The sequence below is a fragment of the Chrysemys picta genome, chromosome 20, assembly GCF_011386835.1.
Source record: "Chrysemys picta bellii isolate R12L10 chromosome 20, ASM1138683v2, whole genome shotgun sequence".
NCBI classification, from domain to species: Eukaryota; Metazoa; Chordata; order Testudines; family Emydidae; genus Chrysemys; species Chrysemys picta.
This window is the reverse complement of record NC_088810.1, coordinates 21,449,009-21,473,599: the sequence shown is the minus strand read 5'-3', so window position 1 is coordinate 21,473,599 and position 24,591 is coordinate 21,449,009. Positions and strand designations below refer to the sequence as shown.

Here is a 24,591-nt window from a genome sequence, read left to right as displayed (position 1 = left end):
TAGTCCCCCCTCCTAACCTCCCCAAAAGTCACCTGGATGCTGTATTCGTAGGAGTAATAATTGTAGGGTGCAACATGACAATGTTTACCTGGATTCCGCCTCCCCGACCTGTAGGGTGACTGGACAGCAAATGTGAAAAATCGGGACAGGGGGTGGGGGGGAAATAGGAGCTTATATAAGAAAAAGACCCCAAAATCGTGACTGTCCCTATAACATCAGCACAGCTGGTCACCCTACCAACCTGGGAGCTGGGCACTTCATTGATTTTTTTTTAACATGATCCATTATTGATTTGCAACAACTGTAGCCAGATCCCTCCCCCCGGAAGCCGCCCCCCTCCCTGGCTACTTGATGATTAGGAATATTTTCTTTTGCTACCAGCCAAATGTAGCACCCCAGTCTCTTTCTTTGCAACTGTGTTGCTTGCACCTGAGCGTCTGCACCCTGGAGTCTCTCTCTCGAGCCCCCCCCCCCCTTTGTATCTGTTCGCTCTGAGCTCTGCGCATTCAGCCTGTAACCCCCCCCCAGTTTATTGCTCCTCCTTGGGGGGGGGGGAGCGTTACACCAAGTGGTGTGTCTAGGACAAGGCATCAGCAAACGAGCCTCCGATCGCATCCACCGGGAGGGGGGGTGGGGAAGGGAGGGAGCAATTGAATTTCAAACACAAACAACTGCATGGGGCACCGACCCGTCTCCCGGGAGCCAACCTGCTGCTAGCACCACCTGGGCGCCGCTGGCTCCCGTCCCCCCCCACCCCCGCCCCCAGGCCGCTTGCTCTCCGGAGGGGTGGGGGAGAGCTGCCTGCCGGATCGCTGGGTTTTGCCTCCAAACTTCACCCTCCTCCCCCCCCACACACACACCTAAGCCCCCACCCCCCACTTTCCAGCAGCCTGGCGCTCAAGGCGAAGATGTCCCGGTCCAACAGGCAGAAGGAGTACAAATGCGGGGACCTGGTGTTTGCTAAGATGAAGGGCTACCCCCACTGGCCTGCTAGGGTAAGGAGCCTGCAAAGGGGGGGGGGGGATCGGGGTGTGTGTGCAAAGGGGGGGGATCGACACTGCCCCCCCAGTTGCATAACGCGGGCTTTTTGCACGTTGCACGGGGAGGGGGGGTGTGTATGGCCGACCAGTTTCAGCGCCTCCGGCTGGCCCAGGCTCGCCCCCCCGTCTGTATGGCATGGCATGGGAGCCTGTAGATTTAGATTACTGGGAGCCTGGGTACCTGGGTTAGAGCTGGACTCAGCCCGTGCATGGGATTATAAACCTAGGCTGGGAGTTTATAGGTATGGGGGCCCGGAGATCTGGAAGTGGGGCACCACCTGGGGAGGGAGATTTGGATTATAAACCTCTCTGTGGCTCTGAAATTAAACGTAGCCAGGGAACCTCTGAGTCTTTCATAGACCAGCCCTGGAAAACAGAGATTAGCTGATAACCCCGTAAAAACTGGGCTAGAACAGGGCCTGGGAGCCTACCGATTAGAAACGGAGCACTGCCTTACAAGGATTAGAAACCCTAAAATGATCTATACAACTCTCAATTTTCCCTATGCCCGAGAGAGTGTAACATCGGCGTTCAGGTTTTGTAGTGTCTTCATATCTCTTTTCAGCCATATTTCATAGGATCGAATTTCAGCTTCCACGTGAGAGGTGTATTTGATATAGTTTGTGTGAAATCAGGTCAGATAAATTATATCAAAAAAAGAAATTCAGGGTAGATGCTGTTCTCTGTGCCAGCGCAAAACCTGAAATTAGGCCATATAATAAGTAAGTAGGGAACAAAGTAGATTTAGAACTAGGTTAATCTATGACTTTGTTTTAATGTGTGTTTATATAGTCTGTCCTGTGCTTTTTCATGCTGGGCAGTAAATATATGGCTCTGAAACAAGAGAGCAGTTCATAAATATATGGAAGACAGGTGAATATTTAAAAAAAATGTGCACGAGAATCTGATTAGCGTTCCATGAGTGTTTACATGGCCCTGTCTGTTTTCATGCTGTGCAAGACACATCTCTGGGAACAGAAATTAGATCATACACAGGTATATGGGAGTCAAAGTAGATTATAATAAATATATACAAGGTGGTTTTGTGGCTGTTTTATAGGACTTCACCTTTATCAATATTTTCCATGCATTATTATTCCGTCAGCGCTAAAAGGCTGCTGCAACTTCAAAATAAATATCACTTGGTCTGTTGCCTGCTCATGAAAATGGTGCAGTTTGTTTAAAAAGTGAACCCAGTTGTGTTCAGAGTTTTCTGCTAGGAGGGTCTCTTGCATTTTTTTGCTAATCTCCTTGGAGACAGTAAGTGAAACTAGACTTTCCCTGTTGTGGTTTAGTGGGAGGAGGGGAATTGGAGGGGGTACCAATGGGATTGTCATATTTCATCTTCAGTGCAACAAACACAGCTCTTTTTTTATTTATTTTTGTAATATTAGAGTCCAAATAGAATTAAAGCTGTAGTCAGGGGGTCTCTGGTAACTGCTTCTGCAGTCTTTGTTAGAGCTTTAAGGGTTGTTGTTTATTTATCTTGTAAATTTCATTTAAAGGCACACTAGTTCCATTTAGGCCCCCTCGGCCCTGTGGGCCAAATCCCCAGCTGGTGTAAAGTAGCTCCCATGTGTCACACCAGCTCAGGATCTGGCCCTTTTGGGGGTTCCTTTGTCCTTTGATTGGTTGGAATTTTAATTTTGCACGGTACTAAACAGCAAATGCCCCGCTAGTGCTAAGAAAGTTTCTCTGCGAAGCTGTTGGCTCAGCCTAGGAAATACGGGTGTAATTCTGGAAGCACGTGTGCTGGTCTGTTGCCTGCTTGTGGCGGGGAAGGTTTGTCAGATCAGGCCTGCAGACTACATATCTTATAAGCTGGTAACACGAACGTGGACGTGTGTTTTCTTCATTAGTTCAAACTAACGGCAGAAAAAAAACAAACCAAAACCAAACCAGAACTTCAGACCAGACGTTTCCTTCTTATGTTGACCTAGTTTAGTTTTGTGCTTCTGTTAGAGTGAAACTCTATTAATAGACCTGGGTCCTAGGCCCACAAGCTCAGAATTCTGACCATTTGGTTCCCTTACTGGGATCGGGGCCCTGTTTTGTGTGTGTGTGTTGCTGGATTGTAACATAGGTCCCACGTGTAATTTCTGAGCATGTGTGGGGTCCTTAGAGTCACGTGGTGTGCCAGACACCATGAGGCTGGGGTAGGGAATTGTACTCCAGCGGGACGATACACCAGTGCAAAACCCTATAATGCAGTCGTGCTGCACTGATACAGAATGGGGTTAACCAGTGAAGGAGGTAAAAGATCAGTACAGGCCCCATATTGCACCAGTGGAGCTTATGTATGTTGGGGGTAGGGGTATGTTGCAGTGTCTCTAAATACATTGATGTAGCTACAGTAGAGCAAAAATCCCAGGAGAGACCGAGAGGTGCAGAGCACAGCCATAGGATTACGTTGCGGGAGAAGTCGTTATAATTTAATTTCGCTCCTAGGTGATGCTGCTCAGGTTAAAAGTACTTTGTTATTTCCTAACGAGCCTGATTTGATGTTACTGGCTGTGTCCGAACAGCTGGGTATCAGAAAGTGGGATTCACACACGATTGCCCCGATTTGGCAGCCCGATCAGCGCCTCTGGACCCCGCGTAGCTCCCGTCTCAGGATCGGCGCCGCTCGGGGTCCGTGCAGGGAGCCTTAGTCCGTTGCAGCTGGTAGGAGTTCTGCCCTTGTTTGAACTGGAACCAGGGTGAGGCTGGTTGGAGCGCGTGTGGACACCTACGTTTTAAAAATCAATATAAATATTCGTAGCGTTATGGGGGAGCGTTCTGCCGCTCCCCGGGCTGGGCCCATCCAAGCCAATGGCGAAGTCCTGATCCAGGCTTTTTGGCTCTGTCATAGTGTCGTCGTTTAATAGTAACGGGAGTAAGATCGGGCCGATGTGCGGGCCGAAGTCCTGATTCAGCAAAGCGCTTGGCGCACGTACATAACTGAAGCAGTGAGGTTTTTTACCCACGAAAGCTTCTGCCCAAATAAATCTGTTAGTCTTTAAGGTGCCACCGGACTCCACATAGTCTGTATCCACAAAAACAAACACGGCTACCCCCTGATGCTTAACTGATAGCCGGGGATTTAAGTGTGCGCAACGCTTTGCAGAACTGGGCCAGGCACTTCAACGGCAAGCCAGCTCCCAATCTTTAAGAGACGGACTTCGCCAGGAATCCAGTCGCTCCTGGGCGAGAGGGTGGGGAAGACAGACTCTTGCTTCAGAAGACGTTGCTGGTTATTTTTAAGCGGTTGATGATGCAGTTTAAAATTTCCTTGGAGGATTTGCCCCCGCCCTCTTCCTCCTCCGTGCAGACAGGACAGGCTGAAAACGAAAGCGATTTCAAATGGCAAAATCGACCCAAAGAGCAGCGTGTTTGAAAGCCATCGAGATGGTTCAAAACCTCCTGAGTTTTTCAGCTCAGCCCCCCCCCACCCACCCCACCTCCTGGCTTTTGTGGAATTACTTGTGTTTGGTTTCATGCCGTGTGGGGGGAGGGGCAGGGGGATTATAACTTGGCTCTGGCCTGGAAATGTGTTTGAAAGCCGCTTTTCTAGGAGGAGCCAACAAGTGATCCTCAGATGCTGAATGTTTCCAGCGTGGGGGGGTGGGGAGGTTATTTGGGGGGGACAGGAAAGGGGCAGCTTGGGCCGAGTTCTTGTTTGGGGGCTTTTGATCTCCGGCTTGAGGGGAGCATCGATTTTGCTGTTCGAATTTGGTACATTTCTCCCAGCCCGATGAAGGGGGTTGCCAAAAAGGAGCGAGAGAGGCTTGCTGCGTTTCTCCGGGACCTCCCAAAGGGACGTGTCTTTTAATTCCCGGCTGGAGTTTTGCTTCAGGAGAGGAAAATCTCTTCCTTTGGTGGCGTGTGGCCTTGGGGGCTGCCGAACGACCTGGGCCGGATTCTCCTCTTCGCTTACACCGCCCAGAGGGGCCTAGGCGCGTGTGGAGGGGGTGAAGTACAGGAGCACCCACTTTCAGGCCCCTCGACGCGCCTCAGGGCGGGGCGAAGCGGGCCTCTCCGCGGTGTCACTGGGAATTCGGCGGGGGAGCCAGCTTGCCTGAGCTCCCTGTAGATCAAATTATAAAACCAGTGCGTGGGGGTGGGGGAGGAGGGGAACACAGGCAGGTTTCATATTGGGCATGTGATCAGCTCAGTGCACACAAAGAACTGCTCTATTATTATTATTAATTGTTTGTTTGGAGGCCAGTCGGAGCTCCAGGCCCCCGGGTGCTGCACAGACACACAGCGAGAGACGTGCCCTGCCCCGAAGAGCTCACGGGCTGTTATTTCTCTGATGCCAGAATCAAGTTTGTCCCTTTGCAGCCGTGTGAAGATAAGGGGCTGGGTCCTCTGTTCCCTGCACCTTGTGCAGCCGTTCGCACCAGTGCAAAGTAAGCACTGCTGTCGGTAGCGAATATCCTGCAACTCAGGGTCTAATCCTGCAATTCCCCTGCCAGTGAGCAATCCTTCGTCAGGGCAGGAAATGTCTGCACAATGCAGCCTGGGAAGGGTGGATACTCCTGGCCTGACTCCCTCAGATAATCCCATTACTCGTGGGAGTAGACCGAGCAGGGTTGCCCACACAAAAAATGAGCCAATTTGTTTAAATCTTAAAGATTTTTATTTTTTTAATGTCTTTTGGTCTGGTGCATTCGTGCAAAATACCCCGGGTCTAAATCAGGTGTGAGCGGAACCTAAAGAGACAATCAATACATTAAAAATAGAGAGACATAAACAGGAGGGAGGTGTGACCAGAGGGGACTGCTTGGAAGCCAGATTATTAGATCATAGCTCATCTAGGTCGTCAGGTCTTTCAGGGCAGGAGCAGTCCTGTACAGCACCTACCACAATGGGGTTCTTGGCTGGTCCCTCGGCTCTACTGTAATTAACGTGACTAACCAACCTTCACTGTTAACATGTCTCGTTAGTTTTAGGTTGAGATTTACCGGGCCGGATTCTCCTCTTCGCTTACACTGCCCAGAGGGTGGGTTTAAACTCCCAGTTCCCATGATGGGACTTGGGCAGCTTTGAAAGGCCCACCAAACCAACATCATCACCACTACCACCTAGAAGAAAAAAAATCCCAACAAACGTAATCCATGAAATAATACCTAAAAAACCCTAAGGGATGGAGGGGATGGTTGGCCTTGTGGTTGAGGTACTAGCCTGGGACTCAGGAGATCAAGGTTCAATTTCCAGGTCAGCTGGGTCCAGTCGCTCCAGCTCTCTATGCCTCTGTTCTCCGTACTAATAATTACACCGATTATGGTAGCACTTAGAGGCCCCGACCAAGGTTGAGACGGTGCCAGGCGCCGTACGTACGTGTGATAAGAGACAGTCCCTGCCTAAAGAGTTCACAATCTAAATAGAGACAAGAAGTTGGAGGGGAAACTGAGGCATTGAGAGGCACGGTCACCCAGAATGCCAATGGCAGGGATGGGCATAGAACTCAGGTCTTCGTAGCCCAGCCCTTTAAGCACAAGGCCGCTCTTCCTCTTGATTTTAAGACCTTGGTTGTGTCTGTTCAGAATTCCAGCTCTGCGGAGCAGGAATTGCATCTCCCTCTGTCTGTGCAGCCCCTGGCACAATGGAGCCCTGATCTCTGTCGGGGCTTTTCGGTGCGGGTAGCAATACAGGGATACGTGCAGCGCACAGCGGCTACAGTCGCTCTGCATTCCCGACCTTAGGGACGTCCCCTCTGCAGCTATGGGATCCAAGTCCCTTCTTAATTACAGCCACATGATTTATTTACAGAGAATTCAGAGGAGGTGTTGCAGGGTTGCTCCTGATTCTTCCAGGGGAGGGGGGGAAAGGTACTCAGCACCTTTCAGAATCGTGGCCCCAAGAGGCTTAAGTGGAAGGCTTATGCGGCTGGATGCACACAGGGCTCCTAGGTGCTGAGGTTGTGCGGGGAGGAGGTGGAGCTTTGGCACCCTGCAGGATTGGGCCCTTCAACTGTTCTTGGCACTTCCTTCCTTGCGCTCCCTGCCTCTTTAAACAAGAAACCGGATCCAGTTGGCCTTGTTGCTGCAGGCCCCAGGCTCCGCTGCCGCTTTAAGGAGCTGGTCTCCGCCGGCCGCGCCATTTGTTCTGAAAGGCAAGAAACTAGTCGGGAGCCTCTTAAAGGGAAACGCCACGTGAATCTGCACCCAGGCCCCTGCTGTCTCCTTGCAGCGACACCACCGGGCTCTCTTCTCTCTCGATCCTTCTAGAGCGACGCGGAACCTAGCCTGCCAATTTCTGACGGGGATCCCGGGTTTGGCCTCAGCCCCCGCATCAGAGCGAGGTGGCGGCCGCATCCCCAGAAGCAGTGAAAGGACAGGACTCGGCTGAATATAAAGAGGCTTTTTTATTGTGGCTGCTGGACTCAGACAGACCCTGTGGTCCTCTCTGGCTTCCAGTCTCACCCCATGTTGCCGAATGCTCGGGCTACCTGTGCACCGCCCGCAGCCACCTGAATTTCCTCCTCTTGCCACCCCGGTCAACCTCAGTTTCCCCATCTGTTAATGATAGGGGACTTGCCCAAGGGCATGTAGCGTCTGTGGCAGAGCTGGGAATTGAACCTGGCTCTCCCAGGCGAGTGCCTCAAGCGCAGGACCAGCCTTGCCCGCTCGGTCCTGGCCTGCGGGGCGAGTCCCAACGTTTCGCTCCAGAGACAAGCACAGAGGGTGGGTGCGGTGCTGGATTGGGAGTGGCTGCAGGGCGGGCACCTGGGTCGCTGCGCTCTGTTCCTTGCAGTAGCCACTCCCTCCTGGATAACGCTGCCTGAGCCACGCCCTTCTCCGGGGTGGGCGAGGCAGCTTGCTAGCCAGGCTGGTGCGCTGCTTGGGCCCCGCCTGCACAAAGTCAAGGCTCTGCTGTAGCCAGGGGACACCGATTGCCGCAAGGTCGGGTTGAGCAGCCCGTGGGCCCGATGGTGCAGGGTGCCCCGGCGTAGTGCCGAGCGCTCTCGGCTCCCAGCGACTTCAGTGGGAGACCTTGCCAGGGGCTGGACTCTCGCATCCCAGCCATTAGCTTTCGATCCACCTGGGATAGCTCTGTTACCATGTGCCTCTAGGGGGGCCTGATCCTCAGTGACGCTGAGGCCACTCTGCCAGCCGGAGGGGTTGAAATGTCCCCTTGAAAATTGCCCCCGAGTAGGGGAACCCCCTGGCTGGGGTGGGACTGTCGTAACCCTGCATCCACCCTGTTCCCAACCGCTGCGAACTGCACTGTGGCTAGTCCCTGCTTCCTGGGGGCACAGAACCAGAGTGTTAAATTAGAGCAGCCCCGAGGCTGCTGCGATTGGCAGTGGGAATCTGGGGAGCACAAACAGGGCTCGGTGCCCCAAGCCCAGCAATGGCGTCGCTGAGAACCAGGCTGCGCGCGGGTGGCCGGGCCGACCCTGTTGGCCGGGTGAGAGAAAGGGGCTCCTGGGAGGAGCCTTTCCCGGCTCAGCAGCTCGAAGGGGAGCTGCCGTTGGGTTTAGCTGAGAATCTCAAAGTACTGTCCTGGCAGGCCCGAGGCTTTGCACGTCCTCTGCCCGGTGGTTCTGGCTTCGCTTTCCCCCCCCGCAAGCCGTTTGCTCAACACTGTTCCCGGGTGTGACTCGCTTCGGGCCTGATTCCCCGTCACACTCAGCCGCCCCCCGCTCGGAGACACAGGGGCTCCGGCAGCATCGTGGGCTCTGGAGGGAGTTTTTTCTTGAAAGGATTTTCTGGAGCAGTCTGTTGCGGTGTCCAGGCTTAGCGCAACGTTGGATCCATCAGCATCCTCTCCTAGCAGCCTGTTACGTGCCTACAGGGTGATGGGAGACCCAGCATGTCCAAAGTTCTATACAGCTTCCAGGGTTGCTTGCAGAATGGCCTAGTGGCTAGAGCACCAGACTGGGAGTCAGGAGAGCTGGGTTCTAGTCCTGGCTCTGCCACTGGCCTGCTGGGTACCTTGGGTGATCACCTTCCACTCCATGCCTCAGTTTCCCTATCTGTAAAATGGGGATAATGACACTGACCTTTTGGAAAGTGCTGCAAGATCTATTGCTCAAGAAATCAGGGTTATTATTATTTATAAATGGGGTGTGAGGAAGGCTGGCCTTGGGATTAGGGCCAGGAAGATCTGTGTTTGAATCCTGTCTCTGCTGCTGGCCTGCTAAGTGGCCTTGGGCAAATCGCTTAGCCCTTGTCTACAGAAAGCAGCAGAACCTTTGTAATAACACTGGTCTAGTTAAAGCGGTACAGTGAGGGTGCAGGTTTACTGGTATAAAGGTGCTTAAACAGGGGGTAGCTAGTCCCGTACAGGCAGGGGAATAATCTATACTGGGCTAAGGCACCTTTGGACTGGCATAGCTGCATCTGTGCTATGAGTTGCACTGGTATAAGTAGGTGGGTGAGAAAATCATGCCCCTAGCTCAGGGGTCGGCAACCTTTCAGATGTGGGGTGCCGAGTCTTCATTTATTCACTTTGATTGAAGGTTTCGCGTGCCAGTCATACATTTGAACGTTTTTAGAAGGTCTCTTTTTCCAAGTCTATAATATAGAACTAAACTATTGTCGTATGTAAAGTAAATAAGATTTTTAAAATGTTTAAGAAGCTTCATTTAAAATTAAGTTAAAATGCAGAGCCCCCCCGGACCGGTGGCCAGGACCTGGGCAGTGTGAGTGCCACCTTTGGTTGCCTATCCCTGCCTTAGTTGATGCAGTTCTACTGGTATAAGGATTGTGGGTAGATCCGGCCAATTTACCGTGCTATTGGAAATTCCCCCCCCGTAATAAAGTCGTCTTGGGCTTGCCAGTGAGATAAGTTCCCAAGCGTTTTCCTCTCTTTGACTGATGAGAGGAAGGGTTTTATCAGCACCGAATGAGGGGGGGTGTAAAGTTAAGGAGCTGGGATCTGAACGTCCCAGCGTTAAGGTCCCAGCCTAACGGATCAGCTGTGTTTAACCGGGCACCTAACCCACCTCCAGCACTGACCATGAAGGGAGAGCGCCCCCTACTGAGTCACACGCACTGCTTCCTCCAGCACTTTGGGTGAGGGGGAGGTTCGCCCCGACTCCGAGGGTCCTATTGAATCACCAGTACCCCTTCCAGCAGGATGGTGGGTTTCCCATCCAGTCGCGGAGCGAGGCAAACCTTGCTTAGCTTTCTGCCCATAGCCCACCCCCTCCTAGGAACACCCCAAGGAAGCCAATTGGGTCGGGCATGCCAGTGATGCCACCCCAGCGCTCCAGAGACGGCCCTGGGGGAATGGGCAGCTTCTCCTCAATGCACACCCAGCACTTCAAAGGCATCGCCCTGAAGGCCTCACCCAGCCTCTGTTCCTCCAGGGCACGGTGCCCAATCTCAAGGCCTCCTTCAGGCCCGGGCTGTCTCTTCTGTGACTTCCAAGCTGGCTTTCGTTCGGCGTCGGAGTTTCCGAATTTCCCGCAAAAAGGAATTTTCGCAGGTTTTGTGGAAATGTTCGTTGTAGTATCGCTTATCACGTCAACTGTAATTTAGGATGTCCAGTTTCAAAATGGAAAGTCAACATGTTCTCTTCTGCAGATGGCAAAAATTGAGCATTACGACCTTATCCCTCATCCCCCCCCCAAAAAAAACCCAGACAAACCCTAAATTTTGTCAAAGTCACCATGTTCCCGCAGGAAGTTTCGATTTCCGCGCAATGGCGTTTTCCAATGGAAAAAAGTCCTGCTGGAAAATTCTCACTCGGCGCTAGTCCTGGGGTGAAGTTCTCCTCGATAAATGAGACCGCAACAGATTTTTCCAGCTGGTCTTGGAGATGCTAATTTAATTCCAGAGTTTTTCTGGCTTTACACTGAGATTAGAACCTGGCTGGTTTTCTGCGCATATGCAGGGGGAGCTCTGTGACTCGCCGAGTAGCCTTTTGCCACCCACCCGAGAGAGTTGCTTTTGAGTCCTGCTTCGGAAGGCAGATGACACAAGTGTGTTTACCCTCAGCCCATAGTCTGCCTGTCCTGGTGGACGTCTGTTTGCCTCGCACGGCGTGATCCAGGCAAGGGAAAGGGTCGGGGTGCTGCTTGGAGGAGGAGGTGCAGAGGCCAGCTGTGTGGATGCCGTCTACATGGAGCAGATACTGCCCCAGTGCCCGGGGGAGTTAATCTGGTCTCGACTTGCCCGTCTCCTCTCAGTGCTGCTGGGAGCCTCCGAACTGCTCACCAGGGGCCCCTCTGCAGAGCCAGCCCAGCCCCCCTTCCCCTGCCCAGTGTATGGGACGTGCAGTAATGCAGACGCGTCGCATGCCAGGCTGGCTGAGGGGATGTCTGAGGCTCTCCGGTGGCAGAGAGTGAGCGCAGTATTATTTTCTTTTCTCTGTCCTGTTCTTCAGGCCTGTCCCATTCCCTCCTGCCCAGCCCTGTTGTCGGGGGCAGTGCCCGGGGGCTGTTGTCGGAGTAGCATCCCTTGCTCTGACCCTCATCCCTCGCTGGGGGAGTCGGCCTCTCTCTAAAGCAGAGACTCCGGCGTTCAAGGATTCGGCGTGTGCAAAAAATGCTACGGTACCAAGCCTGGGATCCCGTGGCCTGCCACAGCCTCTTGGCACGGCACGGAGACAGAACTCTCAGCTTCCTGTTCCGAGCGACGGGAGAATCACCCGCTCGCAGAGGGCAGTCTAGGGCCTGTGACACACTACTGAACTGCTCCGATTCCATCCAGCAGAGGGCAGTGGGACACATCTTTACCTTTCGCGGGGTGGTAGCGGCTAGGAGCCCCACTCGTGGGCCAAGACCCCATTGTGCTCGGCGCTGTACGGACATATAGTAAGAGACACCCTCTCCCCCCGGCCCTAAAGAACTTACAATCTAAATAGCCAAGGCAGACAAAGAATGGGAAAGGGAACTCAGGGACAGGAGGGGAAGCGACTTGCCCAAGATCACCCAGCAGGGAGGCCAGGTTTCCCGAGTCCTAGCCATTAGGCCGCACGGCCTGCCCACGACACTCGAGCTAAACAGGTAACCAACATTGTCAGCCTGTCACACTGCTACAGCAACAGTCTGAATTTTCACCGTGTGCCCCGTCAGGGTCACACGCCCCCATTTTACAGGTGGGGAAACTGAGGCACGGGCATGGCGTGGGAAGCGCTATGCCCGAGTTCCCATAAGAAGCGGTGGAAGAGAGACCCCAGTGCGCTCCTGGCTCGACTCCCGTCCAGCTCAGGATTCTGTGCTCTGACCCCAGGCCCCTATTTGAGGTGACTGGGTGCTTTAGATCATATAACCTGCCTCTTACCCCTCCTCCCCCCAAAGAGCTGCAGCTGGGAGCTGAAAGCGAGCTGGAGAAAGTCGGCCCCAGGGAAAGCGACCGAGCACGAGCAGGCTGAGCAATCCCCTGGAAAAGATAAAGGAGGCCTGGGTTATTGCAACCTCTCCCTGCACAGGGCCTGCGCGTGGCAGCTGAGTTGCTGCTTGACCTTCCTGCTGATAAAATGTAAACATGAAACCCCGGGGGCCTGATTCTCCTTTGCACCCAGGCTCCTTTACGCTGCTCTGGGGCCTTGCGGTGGGTGTCGGTTACATTCCCACTCACCCAGAGCGCGCTGTCAGCGAGAGCCAGGCCCTGGGCATCTCCCGCTGCTCCCCGACGGGCCTGATCCTGCAGGGAGCTGAGGGCACTGGGCAATTCCCCAGCTTGAATCCCAGGGCCAGGAGTCATTTAGACCCTCTTGAAAATGTCACCCGTCGTCTCTCAGCCCCTGGTGCCCCCGGGGATCGCACCTTGCGCACACAGCGGTTCCCGGGTCGGGGTGACAGTGACTCACACGCATGTGGTGCTGGAGAAAATGGCTGTGCAAGGGGGCAGGGCCCTGCTGTAGAAAGCAGGATAACAACAGTTGGGTGTGGGGGGGGGAGTTGGAGCACACAGCCACTGATGCTTCTGGGGAGAGGGGGGAACGCCCCGGCAGGACTGCGACACCAGCTGAAGGCAGTTGGGTCTGCGAAGGCCCTGATCCTAAGCCCAGTGGAGTCAGATTCCTTTTGAATCATGCGCTGGAAGGGATTCAAAGTAAAAAAGGATGTTGGGCTGCCCAGTGGCTGGACCTGGGGGAGGCAGGGAGAGGGAATCCCAAGAATCACCCCCATTTCTGCTATCAACTCTTACTTTGGGAGAGGCTGGGTGGACTAGTGGTTAGGGTCCTGCGCCAGGAGCCCTGGGTTCCGCTCCTGGCTCTGCCGCTGCCCTCTCGCGCTGTCATAGTTTCGTCTCTCATCCCGCCGTCTGTCTCATCAGTTCAGACTTGGCTTTTCGGGGCAGGGACTGTCTCTTGCTCTGTGCCTGTGCCGCGCCCGGCACAGCGGGGCCCTGATCTCGCATGGCGCCTCGAGGTGCCGCCGCAATACACAGAATTGGCCCCTCGCTGCCTCAGTTTACCCACTTGTAAAAGAGGGTGTAATCCCTATTTCCCAGGGGTACCCTGCGGTTTGAATTAAGTGAGTCAGACTCCAGGGGGGCCCGTCAGACTCTTGGGTACATCATGTGTTTACACCAAAGCTCCTTTATGCTGCCCGAATGGTGCAAACACCAGAATTGGGCCCAGGGTCTGAGAGCTGTGGGCCAGCATTGTCCTCGGTGGGTGGGGGTGTATGGAATCGGGAGCTAGTCTGCTGTGACTCTGAGTCATTGTTCCTTTCTCATCGCTGCTCAAGATTAGTCACAGCCACTCCGAAGCGGGGCCGAGATGTGGGAACACCTTTGCCAAGCTCCCACTCCCCCATTCGGATTTCAGATCGGAGGTGGGGGGAGGAAGGCAGGCGGTCCACGCAACACACATTCTTAAAGCTTAAACCCTGTGATCTTGTAGTTTGCTGGCACAGCCTAGGGCGTGACAGCTGCGCGGAAGGGCGGGCCTGACCTTTGTCCTATGGAATCAGGCTAGGGAACCAATTCCAACCCGCATCAGCCGTGCTGGGGCTGCTGGTTGGCTGGGGCCGGCCCATCGCTAGCTGCTGCCTGGCACGTTCCTGCTCGGGCAGCAGAAGCAATGGGGCCTTTTCATGTTGCAAAACAGAGACTAGCTGATCATTGGAGGATCCCGAAGCACTTGGCAGACACTCAGCCTCCCAGCACAGCCTATGAATCAGGGGAGGCCCAGGGGAGTTGCGGGCACAGTTGCCGGGGTGGGGAACTCAGGGCTTGGAATGGCAGGGGGGGCTGCAAATCAGGATTGGAGGGGGCACTGACAGAGGTGGGTGGGTGGGGGGCATTGCCTGTGTGAGTGGAGCTAAGGGCTGGGGTAGCAGGGGGGCTGGGGGCGGGATTGGAGGGCACATGCGGAGCGGTGCCAGGGAAGCTTGCCTATCATCTGCTATCGCATGTAGCAGAGGCAAGTTCGATTAGTCACCAGCCTTGAGTCACTTCTCCCCGGTCCGTACGTGACCGTACGACAGAGCTTTCTGTGTTCAGCCTGGCTGGGGTGGGCGGCGCCCCTGCATCGCCGGGCAGCAGAGCTGGGTTCGATCCCCACTCCCGCAGCCCAGGCCTCTTATTGTGAGTGGGTGGGACTCCCCGGTGCCGTGGAGAATGGCCGGGGAAAGCAACAAGCGTCGCTCAGCGTTGCCCCACTCGGCTTCTGTCCAGGGCCCCCCCTCAGACGTGTTTTCACGTGGTTCGCACGACTGAACCGCACTCGCCTCGCAGCGGCAGCTCGTATCCCGCGAGGCTGGGCCTGGCTCCCCGCCCCAGGCATCGTGACTTGGCATGTGGGGTCACAGCCTGGCCCTGGTTTGGCCCGGCCACCCCTCCCTTGTGATGGTTTTGGGGGGAGGGCTCTCAAATGGGGGGCCTGAGGCACACTCCCTTTGCCCCCTCCCCCCAATTGGCACCCCTGCACATGTGCACGGCTGCGGGCACCACTGCTAGTGAAAGACAAAGGCGTGTGGTGGAGATGCAGAGCTCTGGGTGCTGTGATATGTGGAGTCACAGACCTACCCCCCGAGATAGTGGGTAGGCTACTAGACTGGGAGTTAGGATATCCTGGGTTCAGACCCCAGTATTGCTACGGACTCCCTGTTGGACCTTGGGCCAACCATTTCGGCTCTGGTTTTTAAAGGCCCTGAGGCATTGCTGCGCTCAGTGTTGCAAACTTAACAGGTTTAGGAGCCCATGCCTAAAAAGGGATTTAGGCACTTGGGACTTAGGCTCTTCGAGGCATTACATTTGCAATGGTGAGCCCTTAAAAATCTGGGCCTTGGTCGCTGTGTGCCTCAGTTTTCCCATCTGTAAATTGGGGATAATCCTTCCCAGCCTCCCGGGGAGGATGGGAGGAATGAAATCCATTAATACGAGGGGTGAAGGGCCGTGAGGGAGTGTGAAGATAGTCGCACTTAGCTCTTACGCTGGACTTGTCATCAGTGGATCTCAATGGACTTTACGAAGTCCTGTCGTTTAGCTTCATTTTCCAGCGGGGGAAACTGAGGCACCAGGCGGGTTGACTTGCCCACAGTCACTCAGCATGTCAGTGCCAGAACTGGGACTAGAACCCAGGTCTCTGCATCCAGTACTCTATCCACTAGGCCACACTGTACCCCCCTGCAGCTACTGTAATAGCGTACCTAGAGCCTCACCGCATGGGTCCTCGCTCGCGGCCCCTGCTCCTAACCTTTCCAGCCAGTAGCCAGTCCCCATCACGTAACTCCTTATTTGCAGCTGGCCTCCTTCCGGCCCTGGTTATCCGGTACCCGCAGACAAGGAGGCTTCGTTTATCAACCACTCTAAGATTCTTGGGCTGGGTCGCTGCAGGCTCAAGGGATCAGTGGATTTTTTGCACCTACGTCGCTGCATCAGTGCAAATCCCTAGGGTAAATTCCTTGCACCGGTGCATGTCGCACGGGAGCCAGTCACTTTTTTTACATCAGTGCAGCACCTGTTACACCAGGGGTTTGCACGAGTGCAGCGACGCCCCTGGAATCCAGCCCACTCCCACCAGTGCACGCTGGCATTAAACAGAGTCTCATGCAATTAAACTGATGTGGGGTCAGGAAGTTTCCCTCCACCTGGCCCCAGCCTGTGCTCCTGGCTCCCAGCCCTCTGTGCGGCCCACCCCTCTCTGCGCCGGTGTGACTGGAGTGTTGTAGGTTGGTGCTGCCCTGGGGGGTGAGATCTCAATGCAGAGCCGGGAACAGATCAAAACAAGAAGGCCCAGTCCTGGGTATCGCTGAAGCCAGCCTCCCCACCCCGGGGCACAGAATCCATGAGAAATGACTTGGGGCTCCATGATTTTCTAGGGGGCTGTGGAGTCAGGGAGGCAGCAAACAGCCTGAAATCGAAAACCCTGTTGCTTCCTGTCTGTTGCGGGCTAACAGCTTCCCCGGCTGCGGTTACAGTCCCTGGGCAGGTATATTTCGTGATCCTGCAGCTTTGGCGCGTCCTCTCCCAGCAGCGGGAGCGAGGAGTAGATGAGAGGCGACCTGACCCTCCTTCCCTCTCCCCCCCCCCTCCCCAGGACGAGAGCCAGGTAGCCGAGGTCCCACTGCAAACCGGGGGAGCTGAGTCCAGCCCTGCACACAAGGGCAGGGGGCCATGTTGCAGCTTAGTTCCTGACACACCAAGCGATGAGACTTACGGGTCTAAAGAGGCCCTGCCCTGGGACTCAGGAGCAGGGCCGGCTCCAGGCACCAGCCCAGCAAGCAGGTGCCTGGGGCAGCCAATGCAGAGAGGGGGGGGGGGTGGCACGTCCGGCTGTTCTCACTCCCTCTCGGAGCGAAGGACCTGCTGCCGAATTGCCGCTGTAGAATGAAGTGGCGGTAGAGCTGCCGCCGCTTGTGATCACATTTTTTTTTTTTTCCTGCTCGGGGTGGCAAAAACGCTAGAGCCGGCCCTGATCAGGAGTCCTGCATTCTCTTCTTGGCTCCTCCACAGACCTGGTGGGCGACCTCGGGCAAGTCATTTCCCCTCTCTCTGCCTCAGTTTCCCCTCCCATCTTTTTTCTACACCGACTGAGAGCTCTTCAGGGCAGGGGCTGTCTCTCACTGGGTGTATGTACAGCGCCTGGCACCGCTAGGCAGTGCTGTAATAATAAAAATGGCCAGAATAGAAGACTGGAAGCTGGAAATCAGTGAGTTCTAGTCTTGGCTCTCGCAAAGCTTGAACTGGTCCTTCTCCTGCTCTGTGCCTCAGTTTCCCTATCTGTTAAACAAGGATGATGATATTGAAACCTCCCTGTTTCACCAGCCCAGGAGGGTAAAGTCAAGTTGTTGATATGTGCATGGAATTCAGGGCTGAACGCAGCACCTTCATGAGCCGACCCCTCTCTGCTCTGTGGTTTGTATGTATTAAAGCAGCCACCTAGAGGCACCAGCTGAGATCAGGACCCGTTGCGCCAGGTGCTTCCCCCACACCCAGGGAGAGACAGTCCCTGACCTGAAGAGCTCATGGCCTAAACAAAGGATGGGTGAAAGAAAGGATTGTTATCGATTCACAGATGGGGAAACTGAGGCACGGAGCAATATCATTGTGACGGATTGGATCACAGAAACCCCTTTGAGACTGCCACCTGATGTGCCTAGACTACCTCTGAGTCTGTTTTCCCTGCCAGCTTGGGACTTCAGTGCCTTGCCTGGTTTGAGCCAGACATGCTAGCCTGCTGCAAACACAGATCCATGTCTGAACCACATCCCCCACATGCTGCAGGCTTAACTGAAAACAGCTTAAGAAGTGCTCCTGTCTCCAGCACTCAGATACCCAACCCCCAATGGGGTCCAAACCCCAAATAAATCTGTTTCACCCTCTATATATACAGGGTAAACTCATAAATTGTTCGCCCTCTATAACAGTGAGAGAGAGAGATGCACAGCTGTTTCCCCTCCCCCCTCATATTAATACATACTCTGGGTTAATTAATAAGTAAAAAGTGATTTTATTAAGTACAAAAAGTAGGATTTAAGTGGTTCCAAGTAATAACAGAACAAAGTGAATTACCAAGCAAAACAAAACAAAACACGCAAGTCTAAGCCTAATACAGTAAGAAAGTGATCACAGATGAAATCTCACCCTCAGAGATGTTCCAATAAGCTTCTTTTACAGACTGGCCTCTTTCTAGTCTGGGTCCAGCAATCCCACACCCCTGTAGTTACTGTCCTTTGTTCCAGTTTCTTTCAGGTAGCCTCTCAACCCCCAAAGGATATCTCCTGAGTCAGTTGAAGACAAAATGGAGGGGCTTCCAGGGGCTTAAATAGACTTTCTCTTGTGAGTGGAAACTTCTACACAGGGGGAGAGAGAGTCCAGCTACAAAATCGAGTTTGGGAGTCACCTGGGCAAATCACATGTCCATGCATGACTCCGTTTTCTACAGGACATTCCCAGAAAAGCTCAGATGTGGATTGGCGTCTATCAAGGTTCATTGTTCGCCAAGTACTCCCAATTACTTGAATAACCCCTTCACACTATCCTGACCAAAACTGCCTTAGGTGCTTTCTACAGCAAACACGTTAAATACAAGCATAAAGCCGACGCTCATAACTTCAGATATAAAAATGATACATGCATACGGATAGGATGGATACATGCATACAGATAGGATGAATACATGCAGAAGAACATATTCTTTGCAAAGATATGTTACATGGCAGATTTAGCATAAAACATATTCCAGTTATGTCATATTTACCCTCATAAGCATATTTCTCTAAAGCATTATGGAGTGCAGCGTCACACTCATGGCCTGATTTCCAAGGAGCTCTGGACAACAGGAGCTGAGCTCTTTTGAAAATTCACCCCTCTGTTTTGGGCACAGAGCATCTGAAAAGCCAGCCCCACGTTAGGCATAGAACCCACGTGTCCCAGTCCAGTGTGCTGCCCACTGAACCCCCCTGCCTGGATAGTGACCGGAGACTGTGCAGGGTAGACTCCCAATCCAATCCATCATCAGTCTGGACGTGGGGAATTGTCCTGATTTGGCCCTTAGGTTTTCCTAGATGTGAGCACTTTGCCCATTCAGAACACACTGTACCGTGGTTCCCCCTGGCTGAAGTCCATATTGATTGATTTGTAACTCTTGTTCGCAAACAGCTGCCAAGAGTCCGGGTCTCCCCAACGCTCGTTGGCTTTGGAGGAGTTTTGGGGTCAGGGGCTTTTTAAATACTGGGGTGGGAGCGGAGAGTTAACGTTGGTGCTGTAATAACCTGTTAGTGACCCAGGTTCTATCACCAGAGCGGAGCTAGGATCACCTCCTCAGGTCGCTAAATAGCAGCCTTGCTTCACCCTGAAAAGCACCTCGGCTAATCTTTAATGCGCTCTGTAGAACTGTCGTTCGGGCTCTGCACTTGTCCAGTCAGGATCTGTTACCGTAGACATAATTTACTGAGTATATGACATTAAAATGTGCTCTAATATTGTGCTGTGCTTATGCAGCCGTCCCTCCCAGGATTACGGAACCCTTTTTCAAACCTTAACTAACTCCCCGCAGCAGCTCTGTGATTTAGGTAGGTCTGATGCCCATTTTACAGATGGGGAAACTGAGGCACGGAGAAGGCCTGTGACTTGCCCGCGATCACACAGTGAGTCAGCGGCAGAGCCCAGGAGTCCTGGCTCCCAGGGATCAGTGTTTTTTAATTCCAACACCTCACTACCCAAGAACAAGCTCTGATTCCTCTGAGGTCCCACCTGAGTTGTAGGAAACTGACCCCTCTCCCAGGCTTTCTTCTGGCCCTCTTTGGTGGCTTTCTCTGGACATTTTGGCTGAATTACCTCTGGCTGAAACTTGGAGCTATGTTTAGAAGCTATAAAAAGCTTCCGGAGAGTGACTTTTGCTTTTATTCACACATGGGTGACTGGTGTGTGTGTGTGTGTGATTTTTATTTGCTGAAACAACAGCTGCTGTTGTAATCTTTAACTGGCTGTCACTGGGGGAGGATGGGGGAGAAGGGGAAGACTAGAGAGGAAGGATAGTCCAGTGCACTAAGCAGCAGGAAGATCTGGGTTCAATTCCCTGCAGTGCCATGGATTGTTATGTGACCTTGGGCAAGTCATTTAGACGGTCCGTGCCTCAGTTTCCCATGTGTACAAGGGGGGTTTCCCTATCTCACGTGGGGTGTTGGGAGGATAAAACACACTCAAGATTGTCGAGCGCTTTGAGATCTACCAATGAAATCGCTCCGTAAGAAACAGGCTTTGTTAAAAAAACAGGAGTACTTGTGGCACCTTAGAGACTAACAAATTTATTAGCGCATAAGTTTTCGTGGACTACAGCCCACTTCTTCGGATGCATATAGTCCACGAAAGCTTATGCTCTAATAAATTTGTTAGTCTCTAAGGTGCCACAAGGACTCCTGGTTTTTTTGCGGATACAGACTAACACGGCTGCTACTCTGAAACCAGGCTTTGTTAATGAGACCTGAACTCGGTATAAACACCCTCCATGGGATGATGATCCAGACTTGGCGCCATAACCTGAGCTGGTGTAAACGGGCACTGCCCCACTCCCATGTGCTGATTCATACCCTTGGAAGATCTGGCCCTTTACCTGTAGCTGAGCCCCAAGCAAGAACCATCCTATAATTTAAGCCCCACAGCCTCATGGGGGGTGTAGTCTGGCCAGGGAGCCAGGCCTGCCATGGAAAATTGGGACAGGAACCCACCGAACTACAACTCCCAGAAGGCACTGTGGCAGTTTTCCAAATGGAACTATTTTGCTGTTCGGAGGTTTTCAGCCAAAAATGGAAGCAAAACAAAACAAAAAAAATTCTTTGGTCAAAACCTGAATTTCCTTTGCCCCCAGCTGGAGTTAGGAACCCTCCTAGCCAGTCGCTGGCTGCCTGGTGTTAGGACAGATCTCCCAGGGACGGACAGGCTGTGTCATCACGGCGCGTTCCTGCGGTTAGATGCCTTTCGCTGCAGCCGGTGGGGCGGGAGGCTGGGCGGGCCAACAGGCTGGAAAAAATCACGGAAAACCTCCGCCCCAGTTGGCTGTAGTCATTTAGCAGAGGCCAAAGCTCCGAAGGCCCGTTTTGCCCACTAGATCCGGGCTGAGGCATGTGCTGGCAGAGGGTAGGGCGCATGGGAAACTGACCTTGCCTGGCGCGGGCCTGCTTTGGGCACAGAGAGAGGTTTCTATCCATCCTAGCCCACTTGCTAGCTTCTGCGTAGGGGGCGGGGCGATGCTTGGGTCTCCCCCCCCGCTTGCCTGTGGTGTTGTGTTGCCAGAGCGCCTTTATCCCCAAAGGCAGGTGCAGCTTGTGTTCCCGGCTCCCCAGGGAGAGCCCTCGCACCTGTGCACAGCCAGCCCCGACACAGGGAAGATGAAAGCCGGGGAGCTTGCCGTTGTTCTTTTCCTTTTCAAACAAAGAGATTAAAAAGAGGAGGGGTGACTAGGAGGGAGATTCTGGCCTGGCCAGAGCCATCCGCAATGGCCCGTCAATGTTCCTGATTAACTCCCTGTGCCTGATTCTGAATTCCACTTGGTGTGCTGCCCATGCACGCAGTCATTGGGAGTAGTTAATCCCCTTTACGTTCACACCCTGCTTTATTGCAGATTAACTCTCCTGTGTAGCCAAGTCCTTGGGCGGGGGAAGGGAGCGGTCGTTCTGCGGCTAGCGCACAGGACTGGGAAACGGGAATCCTGGGTTCTAGCCCCAGCTCCGGGAAGGGAGTGAGGGGTGTCTAGTTCTTAGCGTGGTGGGAGGGGGTTTGGGAGCAAGGACCCCTGGGTTCAGTTCCCAGCGCTAGGCAGGGATAGGGACTAGATTAGGGCAGGGAGATGAGAGGCAGGACGCCTGGGTTCTGTTGCCATCTCTGCCATCAACCGGGGAGGAATAAACTGGGTGAAGCGTCCTGGACCCACCACAGGTGCCACCCTGCCAGCATGGCCCTTAGGGTGGGGTTCAGGGTTAACCGCTCAGTTTCGGCCGAGGGGCTGACCCAGCCTGGCCCTCCAGCCCTGTTACCTGCTTGCCAAGGGGCTGGAGGTGCCCTCTGTGTTGGGCGGGCAAGGGAGGGGCACAGAGTTGATTTGCTCTGTAAGGGAGACATTATTGTGACCCCTGTCTGCAGAATAACCCGCCCTGGCACCGGAGGGAGATAAGGGAGGAGGGCATGGGGTGCAGAAGGGCTGAAGCTTTGCTGGTTTGTTTCCCAATGGGGGATATTCCCCGCCCCCCATCAAACAGTGGGGCAGAGCCGCCGGTCGAAATGAGATCAGAAGTCGCAGCCGGAATGTTTAGCCCTGAGAAAAGCAGACGGAGGAGGGGACCTGAGAACAGTCTTCAAATATATTAAGGGCTGTTAGGATGGGGACGGGGGATCAATTGTTCTCCCTGGCCACTGGAGGCGGGACCAGGCGTAACAGGGTGAATCTGCAGCAAGGGAGATTTGGGTTCGATATTGGGAAAAACTTTCCCCTTATGGGGGATTGAGCTCTGGAGCAGGCACCGTGGGGAGGTTGTGGGATCCCTTCACTGGGGGGTTTTCAGAACAGGCTGGACAAACCCAGTCAGGATGGTCTAGATCAGTGATCCCCAATCTTTTTCGTCTGGCGGGTGCCAGACGACGAGCCACGGAGGACGAGCATCCGCCGAAATGCGGCGATGTCAATAGGCGTCGCCGCCGAAACGCCGCCGAGAAGCAGCAAAGATCGGCGGCGTTTCGGCCGCGACGCCTCTAGATGACGCTGCTTCTCGGCGGCATTCCAGCGGATGCTGGTCCGCCGGCCAGTACGCGGGTGCACTTAGACGCGCCCGCGGGCACCGTGTTGGGGACCCCTGGTCTAGAAGATTTACTTGGCCTTGCCTCAGCGCAGGGGGCTGGCCCTGATGATCTCTCGTGGCCCCTTCCAGCCCCACGTTGCTCTGATTCTGGAATAAAACCCAAGGCAGGTGTAGTCAGCAGCTCCTTATCCAGGGGAAGGATGTGGTGGCACCGTTCCCCGCCCCCCCCCGCTTGTCTTTTTCCTGAAGGCTTTTTTGTTTTTGTAGCTTTGAGCTGTGTAATGTTGCTTCTGTTTGGTGATGCCAGACTTCACTTCCCAGCCCTCTGTCAGGAATGTGGGCTGGAAATCCGAGCATGGGGAAGAGGAGTCCGGACTCCTGGGTTCTATTCCCAGATCTGGGAGGGGAGTGTCGTCTAGTGGTCAGAGCATGGGGTGGGGGGCAGGACTCCTAGATTCTCTTCCTAGATCTGGGAGGCCTGTGATCTGCTCCGTAATCATAGAGATGGGTCCAGCCTGAAACCTCCAGATCCAAACTCCCCTTGGCGGGGATGGAGAATAACACCTGAATTCTGCAGCTAGGGTCCGTGCGGCCATTCTGGCAGACACCCTGCCCCTGTTCCTTCGGCTCTCCACCCAAGCTGCATGGGGCCATGTGTGGGCGACTCGCCCGTTGCACTGTTAATTTGGGCACGTGTGGGTTTCCCCGTCCGTGAAACTTTCTTTTCCTGTCTGTCCTGGGCGTGCGATGATCCCCTGGGATCAGGGGGCAGGGGTGAGGTGGGGGAGGACAGAGAGTGTGGCTGGGGGCAGGGGATCGGGCCCAACCAGGAGGTTGTGGTTTCCTTTGTGGTGTCTCTATCAGGCCTGGCAGTGGGTGCCGGGGCAGCCGGGGCTACATTTTTTCCACGCTGAGTCGGCAGGGGCCGGGGCAGCCTGGGGAGCCAGTTATTGGACAGGCCAGAGAACCAGTGGGAGGAGCCCAGGGTGGCATACAATGGTGTGTGTGTGCGTCTGTTGTGCGCATGCAGGTTCTGGTGTGATAGTGGAGGGATGCATTGTGAGAGTGGTGGGGGGCCTGGTGTGTGTGTACACAGGAGGGGAACTGCTCTCGGAGGGGGAGGGGCTGCTGCGAGCGTGTGGGGGGAGGGGTAGTGTGATATGTTGTGAGCGTCTGTGGGGGAGGGGGTTAAGCGGGGGTGCAATTGTGAGTGAGCGACTGTGATTGTGTGTGAAAGAGCTGGTGTGACAGTGCGGGGAGCTGGTGTGTGTGGTCACCTGGCGGGACGGGGGGGCCGGGTTATGTGGTGGGGGGGATGGAGTTGGGGGTGTGTGTGTAGGGGGGGGGGAAGTGTAAGTTGTGGGGGGGGGCAGGCCCAAGGGGATGTTTGAGATGTTGCACTTACACAGATCTCAGAGCTCTTTATAAACAGCTTGTCCCCCATTTCGTAGATGGGGAAACTGAGGCAGAGAGAGTGGCACGAGTGACTTGATGAAAGCCACACTGCACAGCAGCAGCAGAGCTTCCAGGAGGCCTGACACCCAGGGCCTTTTGCTCCAACCCACTGAACAACGCTTCCCTCCCAGAACTGGGATTAGAACCCAGGAGTCCCGATTCCCAGCTCCCCACCCCCCACTACTAACCCACGCTGCATCACTTGAACAGCGCCCCTCGCCTTTCTAGATGGTTTGCAGCCAATCCAATTACAATTGACCCCCTTCCCCCACTCCTGCCTACTTTCTAAACCAAGGAGTGGAGGGCAGACGTTGGAGGAGTGATTATTTCTTTTTAGGCGCGGGGCTTTCTATTCCCTGCATGCAAAGGGCCCCGGGATATGACCTCCCACCCCCTAGCTCCCCCACCCCACCCCAGACATCCCGCAGGGCAGCCTTTGATCACCAGCCAAGTGGAAAAGCTGCATTGTTA

At 54.3% G+C, this 24,591-nt stretch overlaps 1 protein-coding gene across 1 annotated transcript in view; it reads left to right on the top strand.

Annotated features, from left to right (window-relative positions):
* Positions 1-363: 363 nt before the first annotated feature.
* Positions 364-24,591, top strand: part of HDGF (heparin binding growth factor) — a 33,421-nt gene continuing 9,193 nt past the window's right edge. Inside the window, exon 1 of the mRNA XM_005310939.4 lies at positions 364-995. Within this exon, the coding sequence (XP_005310996.1) occupies positions 909-995 (87 nt within the window). The 5' untranslated portion in view covers positions 364-908. The remainder of the gene's footprint in view (positions 996-24,591) is intronic.